Source organism: Sciurus carolinensis, chromosome 12 (genome assembly GCF_902686445.1).
Source record: "Sciurus carolinensis chromosome 12, mSciCar1.2, whole genome shotgun sequence".
In the NCBI taxonomy this organism is placed as follows: Eukaryota; Metazoa; Chordata; class Mammalia; order Rodentia; family Sciuridae; genus Sciurus; species Sciurus carolinensis.
In genome coordinates, this window is record NC_062224.1 from 43408684 (window position 1) to 43426042 (window position 17359).

The 17359-nt window shown below is 37.3% G+C and overlaps 1 protein-coding gene across 3 annotated transcripts in view; it reads left to right on the forward strand.

Moving 5' to 3' along the window:
* Window positions 1–17359, forward strand: part of Nrp1 (neuropilin 1) — a 138173-nt gene that overhangs the window by 55061 nt on the left and 65753 nt on the right. For all 3 annotated transcript variants that reach the window (XM_047520421.1, XM_047520423.1, XM_047520422.1), the window contains exons 3-6: window positions 1868–2049; window positions 8683–8910; window positions 14752–14907; window positions 17149–17315. In XM_047520421.1, coding sequence (XP_047376377.1) covers window positions 1868–2049; window positions 8683–8910; window positions 14752–14907; window positions 17149–17315 — 733 coding nt within the window. The remainder of the gene's footprint in view (window positions 1–1867; window positions 2050–8682; window positions 8911–14751; window positions 14908–17148; window positions 17316–17359) is intronic.

The window sequence follows — 17359 nt, forward strand, 5'->3', positions numbered from 1 at the left end:
TATATTGCAAAGCTGGATGCACAGTTGCCAGACCAAACACAGTCAACAGTTCAAATCACAGTTAGATTATAAGAAAGCGTGGGGCAGAGCATGCAGACCTGTCTTGTCAATGAAGCAGTAGAGATAAAAGGAATTACTCTATAAATGCCAACTTGGGGGCTTTAATGAATACAGAGACAGTGTTCTTTCCAGCTGCCCCCAGTTGACTGTAAAAACTGGTTAAGATTTTGACCATAAAGCTTTCTTCTTCCTCCTCCTCCTCCTCTTCCTCCCTCTCTTCCTTTGTCTTCTTTTAAATGCAAAACATCTAAGTATTGAGAAAGGAACAATTCCTCTGTGTAGTTCCATAGTTTTGCAAAGGGACAGCCATGTTAGCAGGCCAAGTGATTACTACTGGAAATATCAGATGTAATAGAGGAAATGCAGTTTAGACAATAATTCACATATGTTAATGCTTAGTTCCATCAATGTCAGCTTTATTTTCTTCTTGATATACACAAAGCTGGCACACAATTTTAACTGATGAGGTAATGTCATTTTTAATTTAGAAAGCCTTAAGCTGTCCACTCTAAACAGTGATATCATCTTTGCAGTTGTCTCCTGAGACTTTATGTAAACGTAAGTAATGTGTCCTGGGCAGTTTAAAAGGGATTGTTAAGGATGACATCGGTCATCGTGAAGATTTCTCCCCACTTTGATTTCTTTTAAATTGCTAGATAAAGTTGATGTGACTGCCATATTTTAGCCATACCTGAAATTAATATATACCAGGATTTTTGAACCTAGGGAAATACAGAAATAAAATAAAGGTTCGAAGTGAATGGATTGTAATGTGTTCATGTTAGTTCTAGGAGGAAAATGGAAACAAATCAGATCCTCTGACTCCTATGTGACTTGGCAAATAAAAAGAAAGAAAAGAGCAAGAGACTAAGAAATATATAATACCAAATAAATAAAGATCTCCTTATTTCCCTCAAGGTTTCTAGTGATGGTTTCTACTTTTTAAAGATAAATAAATTGCAAGCATATCAGTTATCTCAGTGTAATCTTTAGAATAATATTTTATTGTCACTTTATCACTTGTCTCTTCAGTGTATCATTATTAAACCAGCTTTTTTTCAAGCATATCACTTTGGTTATTTCAAGTGTGTCATATTTCTTTTTCAAATATTATTTCTTGAATCATTCAGACTGGTGAGTATAGACAATGTGACTTTCCATTTTTGAATACATTTTTTATGAATAAATTATATTCTATGATCCTTGCATAGTTTAGGGAAGATAATCTGTGTTTGAACCATTGAATGTGACCACTGAGAGAGTTTTTTCTAAGAAGTCTGGAGTTTGACAGAATTGAGTTAAATAGTAAAGAATCTGTTTATTATTCTGTGGCCATATGTTTAGAGGGTCGCTCACAGAAATCAAAGTATTGTTCATGGAGAGCTCCAGCTAAGGAGACATTTTGAATTCATAAAAGAACTTCACAGTTTGAAAAGAATGCATAGCATTATGTATTGACACCCCACCACCATAGACAAAAGAACACAATTTAATAATAGAGAATTGTGCTCATGAGATTTTTCTTTTTCTTGTTAATTGGTTACTTTAACTGACATTGTCTGCAAGTATAATGGACACCATTATTCTTAATAGTTCTGTGTTGCCAGATGATGTATACAGACATGATGTAGTCCATTTTAATTATTTCATTTTGCTAGATATTTTTCCCTCCATGTAAAGCAGTGGTGAATGCAGAAAGCACTTTTTCTCTTGCCAGACTGTGCTACACAATGTAACTTTCTGAATTATTGAAATTAAAAGAGCATTTCTTGCCAACCTAATGTCTCCTTCCTTGTTTTTGTGCTAGGTATGACTATGTGGAAGTCATTGATGGAGAAAATGAAAATGGACGTTTATGGGGAAAGTTTTGTGGAAAGATTGCCCCTTCTCCTGTGGTGTCTTCAGGGCCGTTTCTTTTTATCAAATTTGTCTCTGACTATGAGACTCATGGTGCAGGATTTTCCATACGTTATGAAATTTTCAAGAGAGGTGAGTAACTGACAGAACAAGTATGATAATTTAAAAGATAATTTAACATTGATTTACAAAAGACAAAGTCAAAAGAAAGATGGAGGCAATACTGTTATTCTTTCCTAAGGAATATAATTTCTCCTTACAACATGTTGAAAAATACATCAAATAAAGTTACCCATTGTATAGAGAAAGTTTATTTAAAATTGAACAGAAGCATTTTAAGAATCAAAATTGCATGATTCTGATGTATTCACCAATGTTTATAAGGAATATACTCCATAAAATTCTTTAAAGAGCATCGTTTTTTACTCTTAGAGTTTGATTTTTTAATGTGTGAAAAATGTGTTATTCCCTCTTATCTTAAAGCCACGTACATCCTGTTCCCTTTATTTTATTGCAAAATTCAACACTGGTAGTTCTCAGGAAAAGCAAAACTGCCCACCAGTCTTATAGTTTCCATCACTACTTGGATGGGAGTTGGGGGAAGAGGCTTTCTACTAACAGGAGGATAGTTGGGTGAAGAACTTCTTATGGAAAACAAAATTGTCATGTTTTCAGTGGCATTTCCCCCAGGAATGAAATATCAGTTACCATCTCTAATACAAGCACTTACCTATCCTCTGTTGCAATGGTGTCTATTGGGTTGGGATACAATCTGACTATTCATAGGCTCCCAGACATGAGGCATTAAATACACATATCAGTCATGTATTAGTTAGCCTTCTTGTTACTGTAACAAAATACCTGAAATCAACTTAAAAAGAGATTTATTTTAGCTTGCAGTTTTCAAAATTTTGGTCTGTGATCAAGTGACCCCATTGCTTTTGGGTCTGTGGTGAGGCAGCACATCCTGGTGGGGCAGTGCAAGGCAGAAACAACTGTTCACCTCATGGCTGGGACATGAAAAGAGAGAGGAAGGGCTAGCATTCCATAATCCCCCAGTGACTGGAAGACCCCTCACTAGGTCCCACCTCTTAATGTTTCCACCTTATTCCAATAGTGCCAAACTGAGGACTAAACCTTTGTCATATGGACCTTTGGAGGACACTCAGATCCAATTATAACATGTCAATAAATAGACAAGGTAACTTTATTTGGAAGTCACTATAGACTCCTCTTATATGTTAAATCTAGCCTTTTCTGTTCCTTGCATTTTGAAGTTAGTATTAATGTTTTGGCAATCCAGGGATAGAGGCCCAGATTTCGACTATATTGTCCTGAAGTATAATAGAAAGTGCTAAAGTATAATTGAAAGTTGGTTTAATAGAAAAAAAATTTAGCCACACCATTTTGAAAATCTTAGGTTCTCTGGGTGAGTGTCAACTGAGAATAATGAAAAGTAGAGTCACTGGAAGTTTGGGGGAATACTGGTATAACTGTGTTAAATTTCTATGGTATCTGTTTCTGCCCCATATAGAGAGAACTTTCTTCAGAAATTTGTGTAGAATAAATACCATTAGTACAAATGATAGTGTACATATGACATCAGCATCAGCAGATGTACATATTTTCTTGTGTTGAAAGCTGTTTGATTTATTATATGAATCATATTACATGTGTATGTATATGTATATACACATGCACATCTACATCCTCTTGCTTACTTGCCTGGAGCATTAACAAAGACAAAAAGTTTCAGAAAAAGGCTAAGAATAGGTTTAGTCTTCAGTTTTTCTCATGAAGATGGTCAAAAGAATAAAAGATCTGTCACAACAGATATCACTGAAATTTGAAGAAATATCACTATTTCCAGAAACTCCTAATGACTCTGCTTTTTTTTTATTTTGCTCATCAAGAATCAAAATGCAGCCTGTAAAAATAAAATTTTTAAAAAATAAATAAAAATTTTAAAACAGAAGAAAATAAACAAATTTCTTTAAAAAAAATTCTTCATTTAGGAGCTGGGGTTGTGGCTCAGAGGTAGAGTACTTATCTCGCATGTATGAGGCACTGGGTTCAATCCTCAGCACCACGTAAAAATAAATAAATTAAAGGTATTGTGTCCATTCACAACTAAAAAAGTATTCAATAAAAAAAAAAGAATTCATCATTTAGATTCCAGTTGAACTCAGTTTCCTACACTCTTTAGTCTCAGATGCACCATAATTTCACTGTTCTGCTATCTAACAGCATCCTTGGGACTTAAAGACTTCTGTTGTTTTTCTTCTAGACTCTCTACATCCAGCATGACTTTTAGTTCTTACTCTTCATCCAAAGGTCTCAACAAGTCACAACTTCCTTTATGGCCCACTGCCTTTAACCAAATAGGCACATATTTTGGTTCTCCCATGTTACTTAATGCTCTACACAACTTGTCAAACAGACCTCAAGTGCAGTACTTAGAACACCTATAATGAGTCTCCACGCCTTTTGGGTTAACTCTCAGTTCTTGAGGTTGGATGCCACCTACACCTGTACTTGGACTTGTCCACCTGCAGTTTTCCCAGACCTGCAGCCTATCTTCCTGCTGCAGGACAAGGCGCTGGGTAGACCTAACAGAACAGAAGGTAAATCTGAATTTTGCCTGGCTATTGTGAATGCACAGAGCCTCAGTTTCCTCACCTGAAAAAAAAATTAAACCCAAAAACCAAAACAAACAAACAAATAAAACATGGAAACTATACCCAGACTCGTTGTGAAAATCAGATGAAAACATGGAAAACACATAACCTGCCAGATGCCTGCCACCGACGATGTGTTTGCTAGGCAATACTGTACAGTGATTATGGATAAAGATAATGCCTTCAAAAGGCAGAGCCCTTGTTCTCTCCAGTATAATCTTTACCTTCTCAAGAATTTGACTCTAGGTGCATTTTTCTCAGAAATCTCTTTGTAACTTATTTGATTTTTTTAAATACATACACTAAAGTTGTCATCTGTATATGTATACTATGTACAGGATGTGGAATATTTTTTGTATGTGTACAAGTATAGTATACACACAAACACACACACACACACACACACACACACACACACACATTCCACTCACTAACAGGTTTCTCCTTAATATTTTCAAATTATTTCATTTCATGTGTTTTACTTCCCAACTAAATGGCTACTACTGGAACAGTGCAAAAAAACACATTCTTTCCCCTCACAAATTATTACATACAACATACAAATGATTAAAAAATATGTTTATGCATATATGTGCAGGTCATGAATATTTTTACTTCCAAAGCCATTTAATAATATTATAGAAACTATAAATCTCTGTTCTTTTGAAAATATAGCTCTTCTTTCAGGGTGTAGCCATTTCGAGTTTTCTCAAAACACACAAATTATACGAGTCATGATTTAATGCAACCAGGAAATTAATCTTTTACCAGATGACCCTGAATTTTTCAAAAGATTATAGTTCTAAAAGAGATTTAGGCCATTTCTGAGTCCCTAGAGGCCCATCTTTCCCTGACAGTCCGCAAAGCCAGTCCCCACCTCTTACCATTCCTCTGGGGTCATCTTAGACCACCCTGATTCTTCCTCAGAAGTGCCAGATTCCCTTTCCATCTGGTTTCCCACATGTTGAAAGCTTGGGTCACCAGTCTTACAGTTATCCCCATTCGCCTAAAGAAATTTGTCTAGGATACCTCAGCCACCCTGCCTGTCACTCTATCCCTGTCCTTCCCTCTGTATTGTGTCATCCAGGGTGTGAGGCTGGAAGAGGCTGTAGCAGTTTCTGCGGGTCTCAGCATGGAGAATGGGTGCCATTTGCTGAAAGCAGGATTGGCCACTTGCTACACATTATGCAATTATTTAACCAGTATTTAACCTGGTTCTGGTGGCGCACGCCTGTAATTCCAGTGGCTAAGGAGGCTGAAGCAGGAGGATCATGGTCAGAGGCCAGCTTCAGCAATTCAGCAAGGCCCTAAGCAACTTGGTGAGATCCTGTCTCAAAATAAAAATAAAAAGGGCTGGGGATGTGGCTAAGTGGTTGTGCTCCTGGGTTCAATCCCTGATAACAAAAAACAATAACAACAACAAAAAAGGAGTCTATATATTTAATAATAATTTCAAACTAATATTATTTTCTGCCCCCATCATCATTTACAACTTGTAACTACACAAGTGCTCTCAATCTTACAAATAACATCAAAAGCATGGTGTCTACTGTCTTCAGATGTACACATGAGCAGCTGTCACCTCTGTAGCTCACTTGCTCCTGGGCACACAAGGCTGCTGGCCTCACATTTGGGTCCTCACTACAGAATTCCTGAACCCATTCCCACCACTGTCCTTTTTGGAGGAAGTACTTGTTCATCTGTGACAAGTGATGCAACAGTGACTAAGATAAATATTAAAATATTGAAACCAATTTTGATGTGCAATGGAGAAAATGTAAAACGTCAGAATCTTTAAGTTAGAAGAGACATTTTTTTTCAAATCCAAAACCTGACTCATATTATGCACAGAATTTGGGAACCAGAAAGGTTAAGAGGCTGTCTGAGGCTGCACAGCATGTTAATGGTAAAGGCAGGGCTGGAACTCAGATCTGGCACCCAACCTGGTTCTTTTCCATTACCCCAAGAAATTTCACCACACTAGGTCTAGATAATTGGAAAACCTGGGATAGCTTCCAACGGTGTGTGATGTGACAAGGCCCCAGTGGAAATGTGGTTTCACTTAGTTTTGAAAGTATGCTTGTAGTTTCTGTCACTTTTTTTTTCCTTATTAAGTCTTAATCCCACATGGATGAGTTTATCTTTTTGAGGAGGGAATATTAACAATTGCATTCAACCTTGCTGTCTGCTTTGCCTTACAAGACCAAGCCAACACATTTTCCCCAGAGAGGAGGATGGAGGTGTCCAGGGTCACTGATACTATATCTTGAAAGTAAAATTCTAAGGTGTTCCCAACATTTTATCTATAGATAGCTAGATAGGTACATGTACGTGCGTATGGATGGATAGATGGATCAACTGATAGCTATTCTTTGTGAATTAATGGTAAGAATAGTGACTGAAACTGCCAAAGTCACTGTTATCTCAGGAGCCCCAGAGTAATTTAGAAATGGATTTTAAACCTTTACCTAGAACTGGCCTGGTAAAATACAACATGTTAATAACTTTTTAACCAGAATCAAACAGATAAGCATTTGAGGCCATCATGGTGAAGCATGGGTCAAGAATGTTTGGGAGCTATTTTGAACAAGTCAGACCTCTGCATGCTAGGCTTACTGCACCCATATAGCAAATACTATTCTTCTGCCTCTCCAGTGCCACGGGTAGCTCATATGTATGCAAGGAGAGTTTTCTCAGTACACTGCCGGATGCGCCGAGATGAGGATTCAGCTTACTGACTTGAGCCGCTGAAAGTAGAGATCTGCTAGTTAAATTTAATCTGTATTTATGCCTAGTAAGTTACCACTGGTTGCTAGTCACCTAGAGAGGATATTTAGTTAAGAGCAATCTTGATAAACCACCTTACTTGGAGTTGAATCCTTGCACGCCATTGCAGGGGCCCACCGCTTCCACCTGTAAGCCACAGTGAGACAATGGTTCAGGAGAAAAAAAAAATTGTTGAATCAAATACACCAAGCCTTAATCCTGAGATTCAAAAGGGTCAAGTCATCTATGATTCACAGAGTCTTTAGTGATTTGAAAATCATGTTAGTGGTGATGGTAATAAAAGTCATAGCGGATATGCTCAAGTCAGTGTAGATACGTGGTTTTTTGGTGCTATAGTCAGTTACAACCTATTCAGTGCTAGATATCATGAATTGAAATTGGGCTCATTCATACAGTCATAAGGTCAACCTGTACTATGCATGAATGCTGTTGATCATTTTCAATTACAAATCACTATAATTGGTGAAGTCTTAATAATACTGAACGGTCATTAAAATTATACATTATATAAATTTATGTACACACACACACACACACACACATTATACACACACATCCATTAACAAGCAATTTTAGAATGGTATACTGTACTGTAGCTGATACTTTGGGGAAGGTTAGGATGTCGACATTGATATCAGGTGACTGACTTCCAGCATCATGGCCTGTAATCACAGTTTATCGTGCCCTCACTAACAGCCACACGTTACCAGCACACCTGTGTCAACACCACTCAGAATGAGTCACTCGCCCTGGGTACATGTACGAATTACCTTTCACATTTAGTTTGTCAAAGAGGCATAGGTCACATCTGGCAGAGTTACTGAGTCACTGGTGTAGGAATCTGAAACCCAAACTCCCTCTGCAGAATTCTCTCCCTTGCCTTTGTAAATGTTCTATTTCACCAATAAAGGGCTGTCAGCCTCAAGATTTAAAGATTTAAGCTTGAAGGGGCTATAATTATTTCTCTAGGGCTCTGTCGAGATTTCTGCAGCTTACTCATTCATTGTTCCCACATGATTTTATATTTGTCATTTTTTTCTCCTGCAACAGCAGAAGGCTTTAAATTGCTCCACATAAATGGAAAACTAAAGAGAACACAATAAATCTGAATTTGACTTGCCATACCTATCACTAATATGAAAAGGCTGAGTAATGCATGATTAGGAGAGTGATTATAATGGTGGGCTTTCATTAGAAAAATATTCTGTCTTTGCCCAGGTTATTTCTCAATAAAGTTATTTAAGTGGGATTTTCACTCTCCTCTTTTTTTTTTTTTTTTTTTTTTTTCATTTATTCATAGGTCCTGAATGTTCCCAGAACTACACAACACCTAGCGGAGTGATAAAGTCCCCTGGATTCCCTGAAAAATATCCAAACAGCCTTGAATGCACTTATATTATCTTTGCACCAAAGATGTCCGAGATTATCCTGGAATTTGAAAGCTTTGACCTGGAGCCTGACTCAAATCCTCCAGGGGGGATGTTCTGTCGCTATGACCGACTAGAAATCTGGGATGGATTCCCTGATGGTAAGAGCTAAGATAAGTAGGAAGCATTCCCTGAAGAGGAAGGACCTGGGGGAAGGGTATGGAGATTCTTTGACAAGTGTCATGATACATGCATCTTTTATTTTTTTTAATAATAGCTCAAAAGGACAAGGGAAAATAAAGCAAAATGGCAACTCTCAGCTGAACCAGAGTTGAAGTATTTGAGCTCAGGAAGACCTTAGTAATTATCTGTCCAAATACTTCATTTTATAGATAAGGAAGCTGAGGCTGTAGAGGATTATGCAAGGTCTTTAGAACCAATACATACTTTTCCTGATTAAATCATTTTACTCATTTCACTGATCTACCTACTGGTCATTAATTTATAAACTGTCAGAGGATGGGATCTTAGGAGAGCACTTGTTTTAAAAGTCAGACTTAAGAATCAAACAGTTTAAATACTTTTAAATTATTTTTAGACATTTAAGAAGAGAATGAGATTATTTGGGCATTCCTAATTTAGATAATTAGATTCCTGATTAATTAATTCCTAATTAATTTAGATTCCTAATTTGCTACTTAAGGAATTTTCATGTTTAGCAATTTAAGTCACTTCAATACATCATTTACATTCTTCACTCCTATTATCTGAATTAATTCCTACCTCTAAAAAAGTATTTATTAAATACCTCTTATGTATTAGGCATTGTTCTAGTGACTTGATAAGCAAAACAATCAAAGGTGGCTGTCCTTATGGAATTCATGTTCCTCCAGATGGAGTCAGACAATAAATAGGGCACCGATTATATGCATGGGAGGAAGACCAGAGGAAGGGAGGGATACACAGGGAAGTAAAGGAGGGAAGAACAGAGTAGAATGAAAGGATGAGGAGTTAGGGGAGGGGTGAGTAAAGGTTAAAATTTTAAATAGTGTGGTCAGATTAAACCATATCAATAAAGTAACCTTTGAGCAAAAATTTGAAGGAGATGGGGAAACTATCCATGTGGATATCTAATGAAAGTTTTTTCCATTCAATCCCAGGGAATCGGAAGGGTGAATGGCAAAAGTACATACCCAAATTCTGAACAGAGGGAGATAGTATCAAATAATGTTTTGCAGCTGCCTTGCTTTTCTTGTGTTTAGTCTGGTTTAATATTAAGATTTCTCCAGAGTACACACACTACACAGATAGGAAGGACAACTTGGAAGTTCTTAGTGGTCATGCAGCTAGAGATGTATAACCATCTATAAAACAGAGCTGGAGTTTATTCTCAGGTTGAAAGGAAGATTGTTAGAATAAATTATAAATGAAGAACAAGTAGAATGTGAAGGAGATTGCCTTAGTCTTTGAAATAACGTTACAACTGTAAGTAATTTTATCAGTAAATTGCATTAGAGAAAAACTGATTTTAGAGAAGCCTTATATTGTCATTGGAGTAAATGGGTGAGTTCACCTTAGTTTAATATCTTCTTTGATCTTTCACCTATAAACAGGTTTATGATGATCTCAGAAATTACTTCATTAAGTAATGAAATTTTTCCTAAACACGGTTCTGACTGATTTCCAAGTATTCAATACAATAATTAGGAAAACAATGTTATAATAGTGTTGTATCAACAGTTGGGACATTTAATAATGGGTTTATTTGTTCATAACCCAAATTTGCAGCCTTCCTTTCTGGAACTTTCATTTAAATTGACATCTGAGGAGAAGGTCCAATCAACCAACTTATTCAGAATATTTTCAGAAAGAAGCACATTGTTATTAGTGTCAAGGGTTTTCCAAAGTAGTAATTTTCTGACTCTAGAAAATCACTGAGTTGAAGCAAAGAACAATTAACAATAAGCATTTTCAGCTTTGCAATTCACCCAAGTTTTGAACTATGATATGTTTCACTTATTCCCAGAGAAAACTGGCTTTGGACTATGAAGAAATGTAGGTATCTTTGTTACAGTTTACCTGGCCCCATCCAGCTAACCTCATGTAACAGCTCTTTTTTAGGCAAAATGAGAAACTGTCCTCCCTCAATTTTTGTCAGTGGCACTAGAAACATTTTTTTCATAGTAGTTCAACACATACACTTCCTTTGCCAACAAAATTGCTTTTAGTCTTTGATATCTTTTCCAAAAACAACAACCAGAAGGCGCTGAAGGCTTTTAACCACCAAGTGATTTTATGTTGCACTTTATCATAAACATTGAATTAAATGACTAAGTAATTGAAAGCTATTCATTGATTCAAATTGGCTTTGAAGAAAAACAGTTTACTCCAAAACTCAAAATTCAAGGCATGCATGTTGTCAATCACACATCTTCATCTATCACTCTCTTTGAAACTCTATGGATTCTCAAGTAACCACCCCAAAGGCATTGGTGGAAGTTAACTTATGATTTGAGCCAATAGCCAGACATGCTGCCCTGGTGGACATTGCAAAGGAGCCTGTGCTGATGGTGAGGCAAGAGATGAATGCTTAGCTCACAGGGCTTGGTAGCTCACAGCACTTAGGAGCAGATGTAGTCAACTCTCCACCTAAACTGGGACAAAGAATGGAACTGTCATTGCTACCTACCTCTCCAAATGATCAACCATATCAGGAATAAGTCTCATAAAAGAAAGAAAAAGAGTTCTGTTTCTTATTAATTTTTACATTTAAATTAACCTTCTAAACCACAGGAATAGACATGAATGTGCTATTAGAGGTAGGTAAGTTGCAAAATTTATTGTTAGTAATCTAGATATTTTCCTTCAAAAGATTTATTAGTTTAAGTAAGGTGTAGATGGCCTATCTTATACCTTCGAAATGATTCACTTTTAATTTATTCAAAATATTTCATTTAAAAGCATGACTTCATTCATAGTCAATCTTTTCTTTTTCCCTCATAAGGAAGTAGTAGAAAACCAAATTGTCTTGGTTCTGAGGTAGGGTTGTAATTATTGCAGAAATTATTGGGAAAACAAAATAAACAAACAAAAACAGCATGCTATCGCCATCCCCTGTTGCCAGTGTATCTTTTAAACATGACCAATACTCGAAATTTTTTACCTGACAATGTATGATCCTTACAGCTTCGCACATCTTGTCTGCCTAAATTCTTCAATAATTCAATTTTTGAATTATACTGTGGTTTGTGAGAGTTTTCACTCATGTGCTTGGCCTTTAGGTCCCTGGTAACAAAGAGGAAATCCAATAGCTGCCTTCATGTAAATACACAAATGAGCACACACGAGCCGGATAAGAGTACTTCACCCACTCTGGTTCAGATCAATATTGCATTAGCTTGCTAGGCTAAGGTCTCGCTGTTGTTCAGGAAAATTCAATACCTCTTTGTATTATCATGGCAAAAGCCTTTCACTCTCTTATCTTGAGGGCTCCTAAAGAGAGTTGCATGCTGCTGTCCGGGGGCAATGTTCTAAAGGACAGAAGGCAGATTTACCCAGCATGTCTTAAACATTATAAACCAGTGAGTCATGGAGACTCTCTAAATTATGAGTCTGCATTAGACAAGTTCTCTTCTGTTTCCTCTTTCAAAGAGACTCCCCCTTCCACCCTCCCCAAAGGAATGGGGTGATAGCAGAGGGGGAGGATCAGCTGCCAGAGCTTCCATGGGATGTTCACAGCCTCCCTTGCCATATTCTTGAGAAGGTCAGTGTCTGTGGTGATCAGAGAACGACCCTGAGGATTAGAGTTGTAAAAGTTTGCCCACAAACTAAAGAAAAAGATTATGAAACCACGCTAATGGAATTTAAATGAGGGGAAAACGTGAAGGAAGATGAATGGACTCTAAGATCCCATTTATAATTACAGATGAGAAGTGGGATTCTTTTTGAGGGAAGGAAAGACCTGAGTTTGTGGCTCTAGCAGGATGTTTTCCTGGATATGGTATGAGCAACATGGAAGTCCTCAGGGAAGAAATCTATATAATGAATTACTGGTAGGACCACATCTGGATTGAACCAAATCTAGCAAAGAATTAGCATTTGTAGAAGAATTTGAGGCCAAGATTAACCTGAAAAGAAGCAAAAGATAGTAAGTTTTATCTTTTGAGATACTTTCTTCTATGAACTGGGTAGATTTAACCAATTTCTCTTCCCATAATGCAAAGTGATTATCCATGACAATGTCATGACCCTTACAGAATCTGTATAAGTCCCCCTCATTGGGGGACCCTCCTTGCTTTCTTCCTGGTAAAACAATCTGCATACACTTGGTTACCAGAGAGAGAGGATTATAGTAGAGAGAACAGACATATCAATTACTTTGAATGCATAGAGGCACTCTCAGGAATTCAATGTAACTATTTTGTAGGAACTCAAAGATAGGAGCCTCTTCAGTTTAGTTTACTTTTGTTTTTGCCCTTGTTTGTCTGTTTGTTTGTTTGCTTATTTTAAGAGAACTGGCTAAGCTGCAAAACTATCAGCAAATGATCTACACATTCCAAAAAGGAAGGTGTTCAGGATTAGCTGACTATTAGGGATTCAGTTGGTACTTTGGACTGCAGGAAGATCAGTTTTCTTGGGGTTTGCTTTTGTGATCACACTTGAAACATTTCCCACCTCTCATCAGCTGTCCTGTGCATTCAAGTTGCATACACAGGCCTTGGAACACCATGACCCCTTGAAGTCCTGTTCCCCCAGGGAAATATCCACCTACTGTGCTTCCTTAAATGAAGCAATAATTCTTAGTTGAAATGCACAGAACCATGTATTTCTGGGAGGGGAAAACAGTCCATACCAGATTGTTCTTCTAAGTCCAAACCATCTGGTGTGTTTTTACCATATGTGCGATTACAAAAAAAAAAAAAAAAAATTAGAAAGTTTTTATGTTTTTTTTTCCTTTGTGTGTGTGTGTGTGTGTGTGTGTGTGTGTGTGTTGCTGGTGATCTAGGTGGGGAAATGGAAAGATTTTCAAAGTGCAAGGGACTTCTGCATTATTCATGAGGAAACATACAATTACTCATTGCCAAGGTTTGTCTAAAGCACTTTAACAAAGGCGTGACCAGCTTAAGTCAACTAACAATTTGACTTTAATATACCTTTGTCAATGTTCTGGATTGTCCATTGCCTCAGGTACACTTTTTCTTCTGTTGTGCATAGTCAAATGACTGCTGTGGGTCATTTCTTGGCCACCAGACAGTACAATGTAGTCACCTCTCTTAGGCTTGGAAGAGAAAATAAAACAAAGTCAGAAAAACTCAGTTTCTGTTCATTTTGATTATAACTTACTATTATGTAGAGATCATTGCCATCTATAGTTTTTTAAATTTTAAATCATGGCAATTATATTTTAATCTTCAAATGTAGTCCTGAGTAGAATATGATCTCTTGTCTTTCACCTATGTCTGTGATGTGGATTATATTTAGACTCCAGGGCTGAAAGATGGAATGAAGAAGGAAACTGGGGTTCCATAGTCTTAGAGCAGACTTCTGATACTGCTCTGCTTTTCAGGACATAGGTCTTTTACAGGATTGCCTCCAAGGACAGAGAAGTGAGGACAGGCAAATCCAAGAGAACTCAGCTAGCTGGAGTCACTCAGTGGACTGTTTGTACAACTTGGCCCTAGAGATGAATGCCAAGGTGCCACTTGACGGCCCAAATCTCATTCTTTGCAATCAAAGCAAGCATTTCGATTCTGTTCTTGAAAATGATCCTGCTCACTGGGGAATGTGGTTATGCCTGTTACTGCCCTTCCGAGTACACTTTAAAATCCTCTCTGCAAACCTGATCCAATATGTTTGCTGCAAACCAATTAACTAGGGAAGACTTGCTTTGGGTTAGAATAGACTTCTGGATTCTGCTGAGACCCATGTTTGTAAATGGTTATTTTTACATCTGCTGTAGAAGAAAAGACACTTTGACATTCTCTATATTTCTGTGTTTCCAGTTGGCCCTCACATTGGGCGTTACTGTGGACAGAAAACACCAGGTCGGATTCGTTCCTCATCGGGCATTCTATCTATGGTTTTTTATACCGACAGTGCAATAGCAAAAGAAGGCTTCTCAGCAAACTACAGTGTCTTGCAGAGCAGTGTCTCAGAAGGTCAGTATTATTCATCTTGCAAAGCCCTGTGGTAAATATTCCCTGTTATTCGTCTTCACACACCTGCGGCCACATGAAACGTGAAAGCGATGTTTTGTGAACTGGGGTGCTAAGTGTTTGTTTTTCTCTTTAAAATTTTTTTATTGTGTGTGTGTGTGAATATCAATAGGAAAACCTATTTGGTGTGCTATCTCCATAAAATTGTGGATGAGCCTCTGAAATTATGGTAAGAAGTGGGAAATGGCAGAAGTACCTCAAAACAATGAAATATGGCCAGACCACCTCCCCGGCACCCTCAAATGCATAATAGACTAAGAATCATCAAAGGAAAGGCTTGGCTCCCAGATGATAAGGATAAATCGGAGATAGTTGATCAGTGGAACAGTCACACAGAATGAATAGTGCATGGTGGTTGATTGTGGAGGACCCTGAGGGAAGCCATTATATTTTCTTTCTTACCTGAGTAAAAGGGGATATTCATGTAAAAGAAACACATTTTAAATTTTGTTAATGCCTTGCCATCAAAAATAGAAAGTAACATATTTTTATATCCTATTAAACTCAACTAACTCAACCCTTTCTCAAATTTTATGTGGTTTCCACCTCTTTTAAGAGTCGGAGAAAAAAATTGGAAGAACAAAGTTACATTTTCATATGTCATCAGTTCTGGTCACCAAATCATTTAGTGAGAAGACATGGGATATTTGGAGACCTGTCTCAAAAGATGCTAGTGTCTTCTCCACCAGATCTTACTTGAAAATAAAATGACCAATAACATTTGAAAATCTTATATTTGACTGATGAATTAACCTTAGCCTATTTTGTGCCAGTAAATAATGTTTATATTACAAATAGTGAACCTAATCTGTGAGTATGAGACCAGTGGGGGAAAAAAACCCTTATCTGTTAAGTTAGAAAATTGAGAAAACATGAAACCTCGATTAGTATACTAGTCACATTTTCATTACTATAACAAATACCTGAGAGAATCAAATTATAAAAAGACTGTAATTATAAAGAGATTATAAAGAGTTTTGGAGGTTGCAATCCATGCCCCATTGACCACTTTCCTCTGGGGCCTGTAGTGACACATCATGGCAGGAGTGCGTGGTAGAGCAAAGCCACTCACCTCAGGGGCAGGAAGCAAGAGAGTAGAAAAGAGTTCAGGGTCCTGCAATCCCTGTGAAGGCACACCCAAAATGACCTAAAGACCACCAGGCCCCACCTCTTAAAGGTCCTACCACTTCCCAATAGTGCCTCCCTGGGAACCAAGCCTTTAATACATGAATCTTTGGGAGTCTAAAAATCCAAACTATGAAATTGGAATTTTTCTGGATGGTTGAGAAACTTCCATTTAAATCCTAAAGCTTTTTTTCATTTTTGAATTGACATTTTTCTAAAATTGATTAGTTTCTTACCAATATAATTAAATATGCTAGGTCTAATGGAATACACATTTTGATGATTTGTGGTCATTAGTTTTATGCTATAAAACTGTGATGCTTCTTGGGTCTTATGATACTGTAGTTTAGCCCTAATATATACTTTCACATTTTAATAAAATAACTAAGAATGTCACTAATGATGCCCATTCCAGGATTAAGGGGCATGAGAACAAAGGGAGTCAGGGAGAAGTGACCTGGGTGCCAACTGCAGGGAGCCTGAAAGACAGAGCGTTCCAATCCACTGTCTACTGCATATGAATTCAAAATAGACACAGAGTCTTTTTTCAGTTTTTTAAGATATTAGAGAAAATAATCCAAACCAAAATTTTATTTAAATAGAATTTTTGATGTGTACTTGTATGACAGATGCACACACACATACACATTCAACTTCGGAAATAAATCAGAATCTCCACCCTTTCCTAATGTCTTTCAAATATTATTCTTGTCAACCTAACCTAGACCTACTTGAGAAAATCATTAATCACTGTGATGATATTCATGGCCTTATTTTTAAATAATGCCATGAAAATGCATGTATCAATGCTGTGTTTCATTAAGTTCCTTGCCACTATCTTTTTGGAAGACTCTGAGTGAATGAACTTTTTAGTTTACCAGATTCCAAAGAAAATTGCATCTTTGGGCTGGGGAGATAGCTCAGTTGGTAGAGTGCTTGCTTTGTAAGCACAAGGCCCTGGGTTCCATCCCTAGCACCACAAAAAAAAAAAAAAAAAAATTGCATCTTTGATCCCTTATGTTTTGATGACTTTGACTTTGGGTCACATTTTCCCTCCAGATTTCAAATGTATGGAAGCTCTGGGCATGGAATCAGGAGAGATCCATTCTGACCAAATCACAGCATCTTCCCAGTATAGTACCAACTGGTCTGCAGAGCGCTCCCGCCTGAACTATCCTGAGAATGGGTGGACTCCTGGGGAAGATTCCTACAGAGAGTGGATACAGGTATGGAAGCAAAGACCTGACATGGCTAGCTAGGGTAGAGAATG